The sequence below is a fragment of the Sciurus vulgaris genome, assembly GCF_902686455.1.
Source record: "Sciurus vulgaris genome assembly, chromosome: 1".
Lineage (NCBI taxonomy): Eukaryota > Metazoa > Chordata > Mammalia > Rodentia > Sciuridae > Sciurus > Sciurus vulgaris.
In genome coordinates this window covers 105,181,903-105,198,479 of record NC_136461.1, presented here as the reverse complement: position 1 = coordinate 105,198,479, position 16,577 = coordinate 105,181,903, and the positions used below count along the sequence as shown (strand labels likewise).

At 47.7% G+C, this 16,577-nt stretch overlaps 1 protein-coding gene across 2 annotated transcripts in view; it reads left to right on the top strand.

Moving 5' to 3' along the window:
- Nucleotides 1-15,983, top strand: part of IGSF3 (immunoglobulin superfamily member 3) — a 96,193-nt gene extending 80,210 nt beyond the window's left edge. For both annotated transcript variants that reach the window (XM_079117173.1, XM_079117172.1), the window contains 4 exons: nucleotides 2,314-2,724; nucleotides 5,779-6,186; nucleotides 10,526-11,023; nucleotides 12,844-15,983. In XM_079117173.1, the coding sequence (XP_078973299.1) occupies nucleotides 2,314-2,724; nucleotides 5,779-6,186; nucleotides 10,526-11,023; nucleotides 12,844-13,094 (1,568 nt within the window). In that variant the 3' untranslated portion in view covers nucleotides 13,095-15,983. The remainder of the gene's footprint in view (nucleotides 1-2,313; nucleotides 2,725-5,778; nucleotides 6,187-10,525; nucleotides 11,024-12,843) is intronic.
- Nucleotides 15,984-16,577: the final 594 nt, after the last annotated feature.

Below are 16,577 nucleotides of genomic sequence, written 5' to 3'. Positions count from 1 at the left end.
TTCTCGATCTCAGACCACGTGACCAAATTGAAGTTTAGTCATAGGATTTCAGTTTAACATATGCAGTTACTATGGCAATGGAGGTTTCCTTAGTAACAGTTGCAAAAATAATCTGGCCCCAATTAATAATACATTTTAAAGCTCTTTCTACTCTATACTGAACAACCCACTTTTTTTTTGGCCAAGAACCAGATAATTCAGGTGGTGTCATTTGCACTGATAGAGATATCATTCGTGTGCGGCAAATTGGGTAGGAAAGGAAAGAAAAGGGAGCCAGTCGCTTCAAGCACTGTAGGAATCCCCTCTGAAAAGTCAACTGGTGAGCCAGTGCTAGTCCAGTTTCCAGGCCTGGGGAGCTTCATCGTAAACCCTTCCCTGAATTCCCAGCATGCCCTAGGGAATTTTTGAAGAAGGGAGAAAGCAGAAGCCTAGACTTGTTAACAAAAAAGATGGGACCACGGGACATGGGATTTCTCTCAAGTTGGTGCTTGGTGTGTTTTGGTGGCTTGTCTGTAAGTGTGTGAATTCCACATCCTTGCATAAAGAGAAAGTCTGACTTAGCACCAGGAGTGTGTCCTCAGAGATGCTGTTGCAGTAACCGTGCTGGGTGTGGGATACTACCGCACCTTGACTCATTAACACTTCCCATCCATTCAGGACTATGTCTGTGCAGTACCAGGGGGCCAAGGGATGATTTATGGCTTTTGGTTCCTTGACACAAGGGACTCTACCCTTGCCACGTCTTTGCATATTTAGTGCTGACTAGGACTGGCAGAGAACCCCAGGGTCACACCAACTCAGTTCTGTGTCTGGTTGTGCTTGCTGCTCCTGCAGCTGGACTCTGGCCTTGAGAAACAAGAGCTTGCCCAGCAGGGTGCTGGAGACTGGCCAGGGCAGATCTGCCCTGCTCCTTCCCTCCAGGCTAAGCAACCCAGTTGGAAGAGACACTGGCTGCTCTCCTGTGTTGGGTCTGTACCTTGCCGCGGGTTTTTCTCTCAGCTGGCAAGTGACCAAAACTCGAAGTGTAAAGAAATGTAGAGAGGAGTGGGACAGAATGATGCTTTTACTCCCAGTTCCCTAAGAGAAACTTAGAATTGTTTCTTTTCAGTAGGGGGGAGGAAGGTGGGTAGGAGAAATCAAAGCCAAGTATAATCATGATGGAGTGGGTGAGATCTCACATTACCTTCATAAGATATATTTTGTTAGGCACTGGCTTCTTGCCACCTAAAATGTGAACATCGTCATTAATTAGCAGCTAGGGTGGCACTCTGGAGTCTGGCCTCCCTGCTGTTTTCGGAGCAGGGGAAGGGGAGACTGGAGTTGGCTCTGTTCTACCTCGCTGCTGTCATCTTCCCAGCCTTCTCTACCACCCTACCCCACAAAGGTCCCCCGCAGCACCCTCTCATTGTCTGCTACCACGTTTTTCCAGAACATTCTCATTCTCTCACCCACCCACACACATTTCAGCAAACACTTTGAGCACTTTCTGAAGGCTGGGCACTGTGCTAGGCTCTTAGGTGTGGTGATGAGGACGTCCACTAGCAGAACTCTGTGGGACTGGAACTTCGTCTTGTCCTTCAGGGGATCCCCAGCACTTAGCAGCCTGTGGGAAACAGTGAGTGCTCACAAATATTGGCTGGTTGAGTGGAAAAAACTTGGTCTATCCCCTCGGGGGCTCACAGTCTAGGGAGGAAGAGAGATGGAAGAAAAACAACCTGGGATCTGTAGAGAGTACTAAGGAAGGGCACCTACCCAGGTGGAGGTGGGACAGGAAGGAGGAAGGGGGGCCAGAGGATGGGTGGAGAAGGATCAGTGTGGGAATGTGGCTGAGGAGACAGGCAGAGAGGATAGACCCCAGAGCTCAGGGGGATACTGTACGGGACCATGGAGGGTGCTTGGGGCCAGGTTGTGGTTGTGGCCATGAGTCAGGATAGCTGGACAGAGACCAGGTCTTAAAGGGGCTTTGCCTGGGAAAAGGAATTATTTTCTTTAGAACATCTAGGCATTTGGGAGCCATTAAGCTTCATAAACAGAGACAGGATGTGGTCAGGTTTGTGTTTTAGCTACATGGTCCTGGATGGTAGGGGGAGCCACAGGGAGAGGTGGTAAATGTCTAGTTCAGGGTATGGCAGGAGAAGTGGATAGAGGGCTGTCCTCACACTGACCTTGTTTTGGAGGAAGCCTGTTAGTGGAAGTCTCCAGGAGCAGTGCTGGACAGAGCTAGGCCCTGAGCCTGGACCTGAGGTTTAGAATGGGCCACGTTTCCAGGACAGCGTGTGGTACTTCTTCTGAACGGCTCCCCTTCCTTCACAGTGACAAAGCTGCAGGTGAGCAAGTCAAAGAGAACCCTCACCCTGGTGGAGAACAGGCCCATTCAGTTGAACTGCTCCGTCAAGTCCCAGACCAGCCAGAACTCGCACTTCGCTGTGCTCTGGTACGTCCACAAGCCCTCGGATGCAGACGGCAAGCTCATCCTCAAGACCACCCACAGCTCCGCCTTTGAGTATGGCACCTACGCTGAGGAGGAGGGCCTGAGAGCCAGGCTGCAGTTCGAGAGGCACGTGTCCGGGGGCCTGTTCAGCCTCACTGTCCAGAGAGCGGAGGTCAGTGACAGCGGCAGCTACTACTGCCACGTGGAGGAGTGGCTGCTGAGCCCCAACTATGCCTGGTACAAGCTGGCTGAGGAGGTTTCAGGACGCACAGAAGTCACTGTGAAGCAGCCAGGTGAGGATGGAGGCTGCCTGGGGCCAGGCAGGCCTCTGTGGGGCCCTGGTGACGTGGTCCAGAGTGAGCACTGGTACACAGACCATCGTGCTGGTGCCTGGGGGTCCTTCCACTCTATGTGGTAGGCCCTGTTTTGGATGCAGACTCATAGAGCATCCTTGACTCTGCTCCTACAGTTGCCAGTTTCACTGGGGATGTGGAGGGGTGGCTGAGTCCATAAAATATGGCTGCAGATTCTAGGGCAAGTACTGGATCTCTTTCTGCATTTGTGGTCTGCACCTTGGATTTTGGGCTAGCAGTGACTCCGTACCACAGTTCCTGCCTAGAAGCGTTTCCTGGGTTTCCTCAGCTGGCTCCTCTTCTTCCTGACCTCCTAGCCCAACCCAGGCAGGACTTTCCTACCTCCAGACCAAGTCAGCCCTCAGCCCCCTCTCAGCCCTAGGGTGGAGCCCTTAGCCTGCCCCCTGACAGGCGGTGTCGGACCCCTGCCTCGCACCTAGGAGAGGGGACTGACTGCCTTTGGAAGCCTCGTCTCCACTTTGGGGCAGCCCTGATGGTTAAAGACTGCTTTCCAGTAGTTTCCCACTCAGGTTTTAGATTTGTCCCTAGAACAACCCAAGGTAAACTTGGGTCGTTTCCTTCTGCAGGAAGGCTGTGCCCCTCTTGTCTCCACCTCTGTTGGTTAAGGAGCCCCTTCAACCTCTGGCACATGGTGTGGTTCTAGGACCCTCTTCATCCCTCCTTCCCACACGCCCCACAGTCTGTTGTCACTCCCTGTGCCTCCTGAAGGGCCGTGGGAACTTCAGGCTGTGCTGCCACCCTGAGTCCCGCCTCCGTGCCTTTGCTGAGGCTGTCCCCTCTTTCTGGAGTGCGGCTCTCCTGCTGCTTCTCCCCTGTCTTCACTGCATCCCCAAGACTTCACTCAGCACCTCCTCCAGGAAGTCTGCTCTGGTTTCTACTATATCACTAGGGGTGCCTTACAAAACACATGGTGTAATAATTACCTGCATTTCCCCTCTACTGCAGTGTACACACTAAAGACAGGGCTGTTGTTTTATCTTCAGCCACTAGCATGGCATCCTTAGTAAATATTGGTTGAATCAGGAACAAATGCCTGGTTTCCTTAAATAACACAGGGCCTTTGGATGTGCTACTCTCTCAGCATGGAACAAGTGGGCCATAGATACTTGCTGTTTCACTCTTCCCCTGAGAGGTTTTAACTCATTTTAACTTAAAGCGCACCCTAGACGTCTTTTGCTTTCCCTTTATAGTACGTGTCAGCTTCTGGCATTCTGTTCGTTTACTTATTCACAGGTAAGTAATTATGAAGCACTTACTCATGTTTGTGCTTATATTCATTCATTACCAGCTACTGTGTATTACTTATTCATTATTTACACATTCATGTACACACATATGTATTTGTTGTGTGTCTTTTTCCATGAGCACTGAAGCTCTCTGAATGAGCCCAGGGACTTGGGCTTGACTCCCAGGAGGCCTCAGTACATATTTGTGGAGTAGAAGCCTGTGGGACCAGACACAAAAGTTGCAGTGTGGCCCAGCCTGTGCTGGATGCAGGAGGGCTGTTGCCCACTTTCCCCAGGCTGCCGTGCATCCTGTGCGAGCCTTGTGCTGATGCGCTACCAGGAGGCCCTGCTCTGCAGTGGTCCAGTGACCTACATCCTGACTGCAGACCTGTCCTTGGGCCAACAATGTGCTCTTGGTTCCCTCTTCTCTCCATTTGCCAGAACATCACCTCCGTCCTCTGCCCTTCCTCTCCAGCCACCACATCCTTTCCCTTTCCTCATTTATTCTGAAACCAGGACTCTTGGTGGCTTCTAAATTTATCAAGGGAGTACCCCCATCTAAGGCTGAGTCAAGCTAAGCAGGACAGTGCTAAAGGACCACATGGATTCCTGTCAACACATTTAGTGACATCTCTGTCACAGGGAGTTTTCACACTATTGGCAGCAAACTCACAGGACACAGATTAAAGCAGCTTCTCTCCCACCTTTCAACTGAGATTTTGGGTTAATTTCTGTTTATTTTTCTTTTCTTTTTTTTCCTATTTAGAAAGTATATATTTACAGAGCTTTTGGAAAATACAAAGTAAACAAACAAACAAAATCCCACAATGAAAAAAATAATTTTGCAACCCAAAGATAGTCAGAGTTAACATCTTCTTATGTGTATGTTTTTGGGAAACCGGCTATTTCAATTGTATTTTCTGTTTTCTTTTTTAACTTTTAAATTAAAACAGTAATCCTGAGCACTGTAAAACATTCAGACCACACTGAAGTACAGAGTAATGAGTGACAGTGACAGGCACCCCCCCTCCCCCGTCACTGGAGGGTTGCTCCCCAGGTGCCTCTGTGTGTTTACAGTGCCACAGCTTTTAGATCCCTCTGGTCCAGGGAAGCTCATTAGGGCCCTTTATGAAATTACAGGCCTGCTATCAGTGTGTGCCATTGTTAATGACACTTTTTCACCGGAGGAGGATCTCGTTAGTGAGCTTTCAAACCATCAGTATCAATCTTTTCTTTACCGATGTCAGATCAGTTCTCTTCCCACCTCGAGAGGGAGGCGATTCTGAGGGCCAGCACATGAGCGTATTAAGCTGGGTTTCTTCTGCAGCCTTTTAGGGTTGACACCCAGCACATTCTAGCCATCATCTGGTCAGTTTCCAAGGTTGACTCTTGTGCAAGAGGGGTTCTCCCCGGGCCCTTGCCTGCCCCTTCCCAGCCACCCTGTCAGTCAGCGGCACCCTCTGTGATCCTGTGGATGTGTGGTCTTCTGCAGCTTCTGTTGGTTCTCCCCCAAGCATCTGAACCCACAAGGAAAGGTGATATACTGGGGGCAGCTGCTTCTGGAACACTGGAGTCCTGGAAATTCAGGTCCTTTGTATATGTGATCCAGAGGCTCAGTGTTTAGAGGACCCTGCCTGAGAATGGTATCTGCCAAGGGAGTGTGAGCTGCTCTTGGATACTTGGAAGGCACGCCTTCACCTCTCCTTGGAGAGGGTGCTGTGTGGTGACATCTCTTTCCTCTGATCAGATAGCCGCCTGAGGCTCAGCCAAGCCCACGGGAACCTGTCGGTTCTGGAGACCCGGCAGGTGCAGCTGGAGTGCGTAGTCCTGAACCGCACCAGTGTGACCTCGCAGCTGATGGTGGAGTGGTTTGTGTGGAAGCCCAATCACCCTGAGCGGGAGACTGTGGCCCGCCTGAGCCGCGAGGCCACCTTCCACTACGGAGAGCAGGCAGCCAAAAACAACCTGCAGGGACGGCTGCATCTGGAGAGCCCTTCCCCCGGTGTGTACCGACTCTTCATACAGAACGTGGCTGTGCAGGACAGCGGGACCTACAGCTGCCGCGTGGAGGAGTGGCTGCCCAGCCCCAGCGGCCTGTGGTACAAGAGAGCCGAGGACACCGCCGGACAGACAGCAGTTACCGTCATGCGACCAGGTGAGGGCTGTGTCCCCACCCTCTACTCCCTTTGAAGTTTCCCCTTTAAATATAATATTTTATATGATAAATAAGATTAGTTTATTGTTAAATTGCATGCAGTTAAGTATATGCACGTTTACATTATACATTTGTATTCAAGATTGTCTCAAATTTTTTTTTTCTTGTGAATGGAAAATTGCACATCTGCCTTTGGCCTAAGGTGATTTGATTTCTTAATTAGAATGAAATGGCAATTCATTATTACAGATTATATAATTAGAAAATATACATTCACATTTGGATAAGTGGTTGATATCATGAAAATATTTTTAAAACAATAGCCATGTGGTTCAAAAAGTTAAGCTGGTAGATTTGAAGTAGAAAGGAATTGTTTCTTTAAATAGAAATCTATAACTACCTGCAGCCTCCATTCTCACATCCTAATAATTTTATTGGTTCTAATGACTATTCTATGTGACCTTTTGCTTTTCTTGTCTCTATTGCTATTTCTAAAATACCTAAACACATATAATTACTGGGTATAATAATCGTCACACACTTAAACACATAATTAAAGCTAAGATGTGCAGATTCCCTGTGTCTTTTGCAACACTGTACAACATCATTCATCCATATCAAAGCAAAAAATCAACAGTTCCCACAAGGGCATGGAGTAGAAATGGCTCGTGACCTCTGTCAGTGTGAGCACCTCGTGTTGTCTGGGCACTGACATTCCCATCTGTGATTTGGTCCTGTTGGAAGTCTTGGTCGGGTTTTCATGTCTGGGTTGAGCTGCTCTCTCCCTTGGTGGCACATAGGAGCCTCGTGATTCTGCTGTTCCCATCTGTCAGGGAACATGCTTCAGGGAGGTGAAGTACCTTTGTTACAGGACAGGAGCATTTTCTCACTTGCCTGTGTCTTCCCTAAGCTGGAGAGGAAATCACCTCTACTTGAGTCACATTTTCCTTTGAGTTTTTTTTTTTTTTTTTTTTTTTTTTTATGGTTTTCTGCATTTTCCTTGTCTAGAGGCTTGTCTTTCCTGAAGGTGAGATTGTAGAGAATGGCAACTGAATGCCCTTCTCCCTCAGCTGCCACCCATTTTGCAAATCACTGTACTGAAGCCCCTGGGTAGACTGGAGGAGGCAGACATTTCTTGAGTATGAGGTGTACCCTGCCCAGTTAGGAAATTTGTGTTCAGTCATCCTAACAACCCTGCCTGGTAGATTTTACTGACAGGGAAAATGAAGCCAGAAAGGAATTGCAGTGCAGCTGAGAAGAGCAGAGGGGAGCCCACCTGCTTGCCTTCTGCCACATTGTGTGCTACCAGCACAGCCCTTAAACCTGTGACCCTGCAAATGGGCTCGCCTAGACCCACCTTCCTTCCTTCATCCCAACTGTCCCTGATTGTGTATGTTATGCTAATTACAAAACATACTGAAAACATAACAGTGTGGAAAAGTTACCTATAACCTTATTACTTGTGAGTACCTACTATGTACTTTTGTTTTTCTGGGTAGGTGGGTGGGTTTTAGTCTTTGCCTCACGTCTTCGTATCCTCACTGACTCTTGGCTCTGAATGACATCAGGATCTGACTGTCTTCAGCAGTGTTTCTTCTACCCTCTCAACATTTGGGTGATCATTTTCCTCTGTTCTAGAATGCTGTTCATAGCCACTGTTTCTGTTGCTGTGCGACATTCATCATGAAGCTATACTCCAAAGGCTCATTCTGAGCTGTATGTTGCACATCTGGAAGACTTGAAATGATACAGCTCTGAGAACTGGGTTCACAATGGCTTTGGGGGCTTAGAGCCTGTCATACTCTATGGCATGGGATCTGTGAAGTAAAGGTGGCTGCTCTCAGTGGGGTGGTTGTTCAGGAGGTCGGTCACTGTGTTCGCCTTGCAGAACTGGGGAGGAGGGAAGATCACATTCATCACACACAGGCCAGAGGAGGAGGTCAAGGTGATAGCCAGGGAGCAGAGGGCTTGAATGGAGGGGACAGGCTGAGATAAACTGCTCTCTTGTGTCATGTCCTTGGGAAAGTGTAGCAGTCGACATGAGGGGAAGGGTTGGCCTGTTTTAGAAGGGGACAGACACAGGGAGCTAAACTGGTAGAGAAGCACATTAAGGGGAGGGAAGTTGTAGAAAGGTCAAAAGTTAACTTCATTCCAGAAACTTGTATTGAGTCATTAATGTGCAGTATTCAAACGGATCGGGAAACATGGCAAGCAAAGGAGAAGATAGCAAGGGGGCGTAAATGGGGATGAGGACCTGAGGGAATTAAATGCCTGATGGTCTCTTTGTACCTGACCACCTTGCTATGATGGGCTCCAGCCACACATCGCCACCTCCTTTGACACCATGTGGTTACTCAGAGCTTTGGAATGCCGTGTTGTATGCTGGAGGGCAGGAAACTCCAGAGGCACCCCTTGGTCTGGGGCATAGCTTTCTAATATCTCTGGGATTACACATCAGCTGTCCTCTCTGGAAAGAAACTGCTGAGCTGTGTGAGTTTGAGTCACCTGTGGACTGATATTCTCTACCCTGCTGGCTTCTGTTCCCAAGCACTTTCTCCTCCCTAAGATCTGGGCCAATGCACTGTGCCCACACCTGTAGCCATTTCCTAAACCTTTGTGTACTCATAGTGCACACTGAAATTCCAGATGGACCAGGATGATTTGGAGGGGCCTGGCAGAGCCCCACAGAAGCAGTAGGAAGCCTAGCTTTGTGTTCACCTGCAAGTGACGTTGAGCCTATTCATTGAAAGCTCAGGACATTATTTGGGAAATACTCCTTTTGGTTTTCATCCAAGTAGAATCCCATTTGGCGTCTACTTCTGTAGATGTTACGTCAACATCTTTCATGAACATTTCATAAACAGAGCCAAAGGGAGGCCTTTTAGAAGCTAGGAAATGAATTATTTGTTCAGAACCTTCCAGAGCTAGTCAAAGAAAAAAAAAAAAAGACAACAAGCACCCAGATGAGAGCCTGACCTGTGGCGTCCAAGGCGTGGTTCACCAGCCTGGGGCACCTCCTTGATGATTCCGTCTCCACCTGAGCTGGGAGGGCACTCCCCATGCACACCCTCTGTGAGGCCGATGCCCAGGAGAAGGGGCCCTTGCGGCCTGTGGTCAGGTATTGGCTTCCATCCTTGGCAGTGTGTTTGTCTCCTTGGGCTCACTGTGGCTTTATCAAGAAGCTCCATGCACAGTTTAAATTCAAGAGTTCCTAAGTGGATATATTAGTCTCCGAGGGTTTGTTTTGCATAAAATGAAGGAAATTTATTCTTTCACAGTTTTAGAGGCCAGCAATTCAAAAGCAGGGGTGTCCTCACAGCCATGCTCCCTGCTTTCTAGGGGAGAAACTGCCCTTGCCCCTTCTGGTGTCTGGTGGCCCTGGACATTCCTGGGTCATAGCGTAGGTGTGTCACCCAGTCCATTCCTTCATTGTCTTATAGCCTCTTCTCTGTGTCCTCTCCTATTCTTATTAGGACACCAGTTGTCTTAGTCTGCTTGGTGGTCATAACAGAATACCAGACTGGGTAACATAGGCAACAGAAATGTATGTCTCACAGTTCTGGAGGCTGGAGTCTGAGACTGGGGTGCAGCACACTTGTGTCCTAGTGAGGGTCCCCTTCCTGGCTGGTAGATGATAGATGGCCCTCTTGCTCTGTGCTCACGTGGCCTCACATCCTATACCTGGAAAGAGAGATCTCTTTCTGTTATAAGGCCACCAAACTTATTAGAGCCATACCCTTATGACCTCATTTAATCTTAATTATCTCCTAAAAGCCCTATTTCCAGTCACTTTGAGGTTTAAAACTTCAACAGATGAATCTGGCAAGGAGGGGTATAACAATTTAGTCCCATGAGACCAGTCCCTGGATTTAATGCCCACCCTGCTCCAGCATGTCCTTACTTAGTTAATTACATCTGCAAAGACTCTTTTTTCAAGTAAGGTCACGTTCTGAGGTTCTAAGTGGACATGGATTTTCAGAGGACACTGTTCAATCACTGCAAGAGGTTACAGCAAATGTAATTGTTCCTTCCTCTCTGGATTCCCATAAACAGCCACTTTACCAGCTTCTTAATTCTGCAAATATAAACAGATGTGTATGCACATGAAAACATTTTTCTGCATGTGGTGATGTAGAGTACACAATGTCCTGTACTCCGGTCATTTTTCTTGACTCTTTCCACAGCTCTGCAGATAGCCCGGCCAATATGCCCTTCTAATAGTGCAGAGGACTCAGTGTGGATATTACTACAGTATAACGTGGTTAGCAACGGACATTTAGTTTGTTTAGAGCAAATAAATGAGCCTCTTTTCCCTTTTTTGTCCCCTGTCCCTCCACAGATGCTGCCCTGCAGGTAGACACAGTGGTCCCCAATGCCACGGTGTCTGAGAAGGCAGCTTTTCAGCTGGACTGTAGCATTGTGTCTCGTTCGAGCCAGGACTCCCGCTTTGCTGTGGCCTGGTATTCCCTAAGGACTAAAGCCAGAGGGAAGAGGGGCAGCCCTGGCCTGGAAGAACTAGAGGAGAAGAAGGCAGAGGAGGAGGAAGAGGAGGAGGAGGAAGAAGGGGAGGAGGAAGATGACCTGACAGAGCGCACGGTACTGCTGAGCGTGGGCCCTGACGCTGTCTTCGGCCCAGAGGGCAGTCCTTGGGAGGGCCGGCTTCGCTTCCAGAGGCTCTCTCCCCTGCTTTACCGACTCACGGTGCTGCAGGCCAGCCCCCATGACACAGGCAACTACTCCTGTCACGTGGAGGAGTGGCTGCCCAGCCCTCAGAAGGAGTGGTACCGGCTAACGGAGGAGGAGTCTGCCCCCATTGGCATTCGAGTTCTGGACACAAGTGAGTTTCACTAATGACAGAGGAAGGGTGTGGGCTATTGATTTCAACTGTCTAGAAGATAAATTAAGAACTCGATTATGGGTTAATAAGCAGCTTTCCTAACTGTCGTGGGTATGTATCAGGATTTTAGATATGGCAGGATTTGACATATGTAATTGACCCTCGATTGCCCATGTGAAAAAAGTAAGGGGATCAGAGTTAAAGTGGTGATATACCAAATAATCTTTGTAATAAACTTAATGCTCCACCAGAGTCTATTTTAGTAAGATTTCATTGTGCAAGTACATTGCTAGATATTACTTTGTTTCATTTTGGAATATTGAACCTAGTCTTTCTTTAGTGAAATAGCAAGTGTTTCAGACTCATTAAGAGAAAGGAAAAGAATGAAGCCTGACTTCCTCACTCTCAATCATTCTTTTTCTGGGTCAGTTTTATTTCAGAAGACGACTTGGAGGTTTAGGTGGAATTTGCATGGTTAGAAGGAAGGACCAGCCTCAAAAGGCAATGATGTTACAGGAGAGTTGGGAGAAGCAAAGCTGTGGCCTGTTGCTGGAGAATGTTCCAGAATGAAATTTTCATCATGCAGAGGATCTTTCACTCTGAACAAAGATTGCAGAAAATTCTTACTGGTCTGAATTATTTGTTCTAACGAGGCACCCTTTTGATTGGCCTTCTGTCAAAATATGGAATATATCAGACTGAAAATAGTGTTTGCTATTGTAGAATCAGCCTATCCTGCAGAAATAAGAAATTTGCTAGCATTTTCAACTTCTTTTCACTCAAAACATTTTACCCCATAATCTTGATTTGAGGCTTTGAGTTTTGTCAGCTCTTTCTTTGCCTCAGTCACCTCTTGTAAGTACTGCATTAAATAGAACCATATGAAATTGAGATTTTTGTAGGTCAAAAGTGGTTGACTATCAGCAATTTCATATACCTTTGAGATCTGATAAGTGTAAATATTTGTTAGTGTTTCTTAATCGTCCCAGTGAGCAGCAACTGTGCAATGAAAGGGGCAACAGAAAAAGCCTCACTCAGGCCTAACCTGCCTGATGGTCTATTAAATAATCCAGTGTCCAGAAGTAAAGACAAGGTGTTAGGCCACCCTTTGTGGACTTCCGTGATTATGAAGCTTCGTAGAGCAAAGGGATCATCCAGCAGCCTTATTTTACAGAGAAAACATAGACTTTCCAAGGCCACCTCCCACCAAGGTCTAATCCAGTCCCTCCACTAGGGTGCCTGGTTTCTTGCTGTTCCATATCCAGCTGAAAGTGTGTCTGTGCAGGCAGACACACTGGGCATTGTGAATGGTCCATAATGGCATTTTAATTGCTAACGTTAATCAAACAGGCATCCTTTCTGGTACAACTACTCTCTGAAGCTGGCAGGAAGGGATACTGTTAGATTCTCTAAGAAGGAAGTTGTAGCACAACTGAGTGCAAGGGGACATTTAAAATAGAACCCCACAGGAGGTTAGAGTGAACAGAGTCAGCTTCTTTACTGACCTGGACACAGTTGTTTGCAAGCAATAAGCTCCATTTTATTATATGGCCTTCCAAGCAGAGGTAATGGATCTCAATGGAAAGTGGAAGCATTGTGTTACTTGAAATTGCAGCTGTGGATTGGAAGAGGTGTGGTTATGAGAAAAAGAATATGAGGGTACTCTCCCCACGGAGAATACCTGTGTGGTATCAGGGGAAAGGCAGGTGGGTTTGGGAGCCACCCGGTAGCTTCTGCTGGGTTGGCGAGGTCTTCAGGAGCAAGTGTGGACTGTCCAGGCTCTCAGTGCTCACTGTCCATCTCCCTCACGTCCTTTTCAGGTTCCACCCTCCAGTCGCTCATCTGCTCCAACGACGCACTCTTCTACTTCGTCTTCTTCTACCCTTTCCCTATCTTTGGCATCCTTATCATCACCATCCTGCTGGTACGCTTCAAAAGCCGGAACTCCAGCAAGAACTCTGACGGGAAGAACGGGGTGCCTCTCTTGTGGATCAAAGAACCACATCTCAACTACTCCCCGACTTGCCTGGAGCCCCCAGTGCTCAGCATCCACCCAGGAGCCATAGACTAAGGGGGATACACAGTGGACGTCGGCCACGGAGGGGCTGAGGCCCGCCCTTGCTGCCTCTTGCTCTGTGATTGGACAGTTGACAGCACCCAAACGCTGGAGTGCTGATGCAGAAAACTGTCAGACTTGGGAAATGTTCAGAGCTCGGGGTCAGTCACAGAGACGGACTGCCCCAGGTGGCGGTCTTGGTTGGTTAGCTATTTGCGCCCAAATGTCGTGATCCTGCCATGATAGGTTTCTAGTTTTCGGTTTTGGTAATGTAGTGAGTAGCTCCGGGTGCCACATCTACTCACCGATTTCTCTAGTATTCCCAGATAGATGTTACGGGGGCTCTTATTCTTTGTACTGTACTATTTTTAAATTCCTTTCATTTACCCCTTTTTGGATTCCATAATGTTGTGGACGAATTTCTCTTACACACAACTGATGGCAAGAGGAAGGACCACTTTATAGTAACAAGGAATCTCTTCCAAGACTTTTTGTTTTTGCACATTCGAAAATGCCACTCGTGGATCAAAATACACCCAAACATTTTTTACTTTCTTAACGAGACTTGAAAAATATGTGGAGCGTGGGCCCAATTTGTATCTTATCTTTTCCCTCAGCTGGAGTTGTTGGAACCACTTTGTAGTCAAGATGAAAGCATTGAATTTTGCTTCAAAGGACTGCATATGGGCAAGAGAAATCCTGCATAACCCCATTAGGAGTAGATGGTGCCCAGCCAGCCTATCTGTCAGGGAGGCAAAAAAGGCTCACTCCCAACCTTGCCAAAAAATAAGAACACTGTCTTGGAGAATGGGTCAGAAGTTCCAAACAGCACACACTTTCTGAGCTGAAGTGGGCAGGGCACTGCTTTTGGCAGCTACTGACTCTCCCATTGATCAAAGCCAGTGATTAGACAAGGAAGGAAAAACAGCTGGCTGTTGGTTTGATCCATCTGCATGGGCAGCTCCAGCTGATAACTGTGAGCAGGTGGCTTTTGTTTTCAGGTACTTTGCCAAACTGGAGGGAAAGTTTCCAGTGAGCCTGGAAGCGGGACCACCCTGAGCTCAGCACAGGGGCTGAAGCAGTGGCCATGCATACCCCATGGAGGGCCCTGGGCCAGCACAGTGACCACCCTGAGCTCAGCACAGGGGCTGAAGCAGTGACCATGCATACCCCATGGAAGGCCCTGGGCCAGCACAGTGAAGGATGGGAGGGGGCTTCCAGAGCCCGAGGTTGAAGAGCCTTGAGGAGTATCTACCTCCCTGGAGGTGTGAGGACTAGGTTTTTCTTCTTCCTTCCAATGAGATTTTTCTCAGAGATATTGAAGTCTTCCTCATTCACCATTTTTCCTCTCCCCACATCACTGTTAGAAGACTGCCAGCCTCGGAGGGATCCAGACATGGCCCTTGGTAATCCTTTTTGTTCACTTAGTCTCAGCAGGCAGTGTCATCTGTGGGGTTTTCCCCCCTTACGTTTTTAGATCTTTTTTTGTGTGGTTTTACGTTGATTGTTATGGTGGTTTTTAATTTTAATGTCTCGAGGGCCAGTGTCATCACAGGTTGGGCCAGTTGCCTAGCTCCCCAGGGAGCATCATCAGTTGCAAGTAATTCCTTGTGCTCACTCTGTGAAGATGTTTTTGTACCCTCGCTTCCCCATATTTTGCTGGCCAAGTGTGCCCTCTCCTTTCCCCTGGGAACTTGTATCTTGAATTCTGAAAGGGGTCCAGTTCCATTTGGAAAAAGTCACCTGGGATTCCAGAACTAAGTCTAACCAGAGAGATTCCTATGGAGCCCAGTCCTGAGAATGTGCAGACTCCAAGGAAGGCTGTGGGATTTCCCAGGCCACATGGGCTTGGATCCAGGTCAGGGGTCTGCAGGTACACAGGCAGGGTGGGCCGTTAAGTGGATGCTGGCTGCTCCGCCATTTCTGAAAAAGGCAAATCTGCCTCTTTTCTTCCCGATGCTCCAGTTCTCTCCTAGGAGACAGTGTGTAGGCACTGCCACCTTAATCCCACGGATGCCTACTATGCTGACTCCTATTTATTATGCTGCATCAACATGTTAGAGGTACCGAATTGGCTCAGTCATGAAGAAAGAATGTCTTTTGCCCTATTTCTTCATTTCAGGGGGTGTGGGCTTTCAGTGGAAATTGCTGACTTCTGATTTTTCGGCTGAATCAACAAGGGAAGATGACTGACTTTTCCTTTGTCTGAATGGAAAGATGCCAGAGGGCTGGCCAGGACTAAGATTTCAGTTTGAATTGGTTCATAGCAGTAGAAAAGTAGGTGCTGCGCGTAATTAAATATGTGAAGCAATGCAGGAAAATTGAAAGGAAATAAGAAACCGAAGCCAGTATTTTAATAATTGCTTTCTGTGTTTTTTCTATTGGGCTGGGGATACCATCAAAGGTTGAGCTTTTTGAGCTTTGTATGAAAAAACCCCAGGACCTTCGTTCTTTGGCCATTTCTATGGAAATGTGGTATCAGATGAATGGTAATGGTGCCCTCCAGTGGCTGCAAGACCTCATTGCACGTTGTCTACTGGAGCTCTAGTCTTCTGAGTTCAAGAGAGGAAACCTGCTGGACTCTCTGGACTTACCTACGTCTATAATGTTGCATTTATGAAAAACTACACTGTGCTAGGCGCATTCCAGGACACGGATATAACCACACCCTCTTTCACCAGGGTGTTTCTGTAGCAAGTTTTCATATTCTTTTCAAACAATGGTTTCTCTGCGTTAAATGTTGAAGATAAAGAAAAAAAGAGATGGGGTAAGAAAACTACCCGTGCATGATGTAGAGAGCTGTTGATTTGTTTTTGTTTTTTAAAGGAAAAACTATTTGTAAGATGTTGCACTAAAACGTTTTATATACACTTCAGAGACCTGTAGTAAATTATGTTGACCATATGGCTGTTTACATTTTCTGGGCTTGGCTGTCTCCTTGTCTCCTTCCTCTCACTTAACCAGCCACTTTTTCCCATGGAACTGTGATGTGGGGACCCAGAGTTCTTCCCTTGGTGTTGGCCTGCTAGACTCAAGATCCATGAATTGCGGTCTTTGTGATCATGCTACACTGCAACCTAAGTGATGCTTTTGTACAAATGATTAAGGGAGTGGGGGCTGTCCCTCAGACTCCCTCAAATCACTCTTGTCATCTGCTGAAATGTGTCATAAATATACACCTCTACCTTGACCATCAGTACATGGTACCCCTAGAACTGTGAACACACAGCAGAGCTGGACCCTGCTGGGCAGGTGCAGAGTGTAGAGCTATGGGGTTTTGTTGTTTTGTATCTTGGTGGGAAGGTAGGTTGAGAGGGATGATGAGAAGGAGAACGGAGACGTGGGACAAGCTCCTGGACCGTCAGAGCCTCTGCAGCAGCAACACCACAGCACCCTTCTCAAATTGCATAGTGTACCATGGCCAGGAAATTGCCAGCAAGAATTTTCCCAGATGGAGGGAATGACAGGAGCTAGGTGTTCCTGTTGAGCAAGACCACA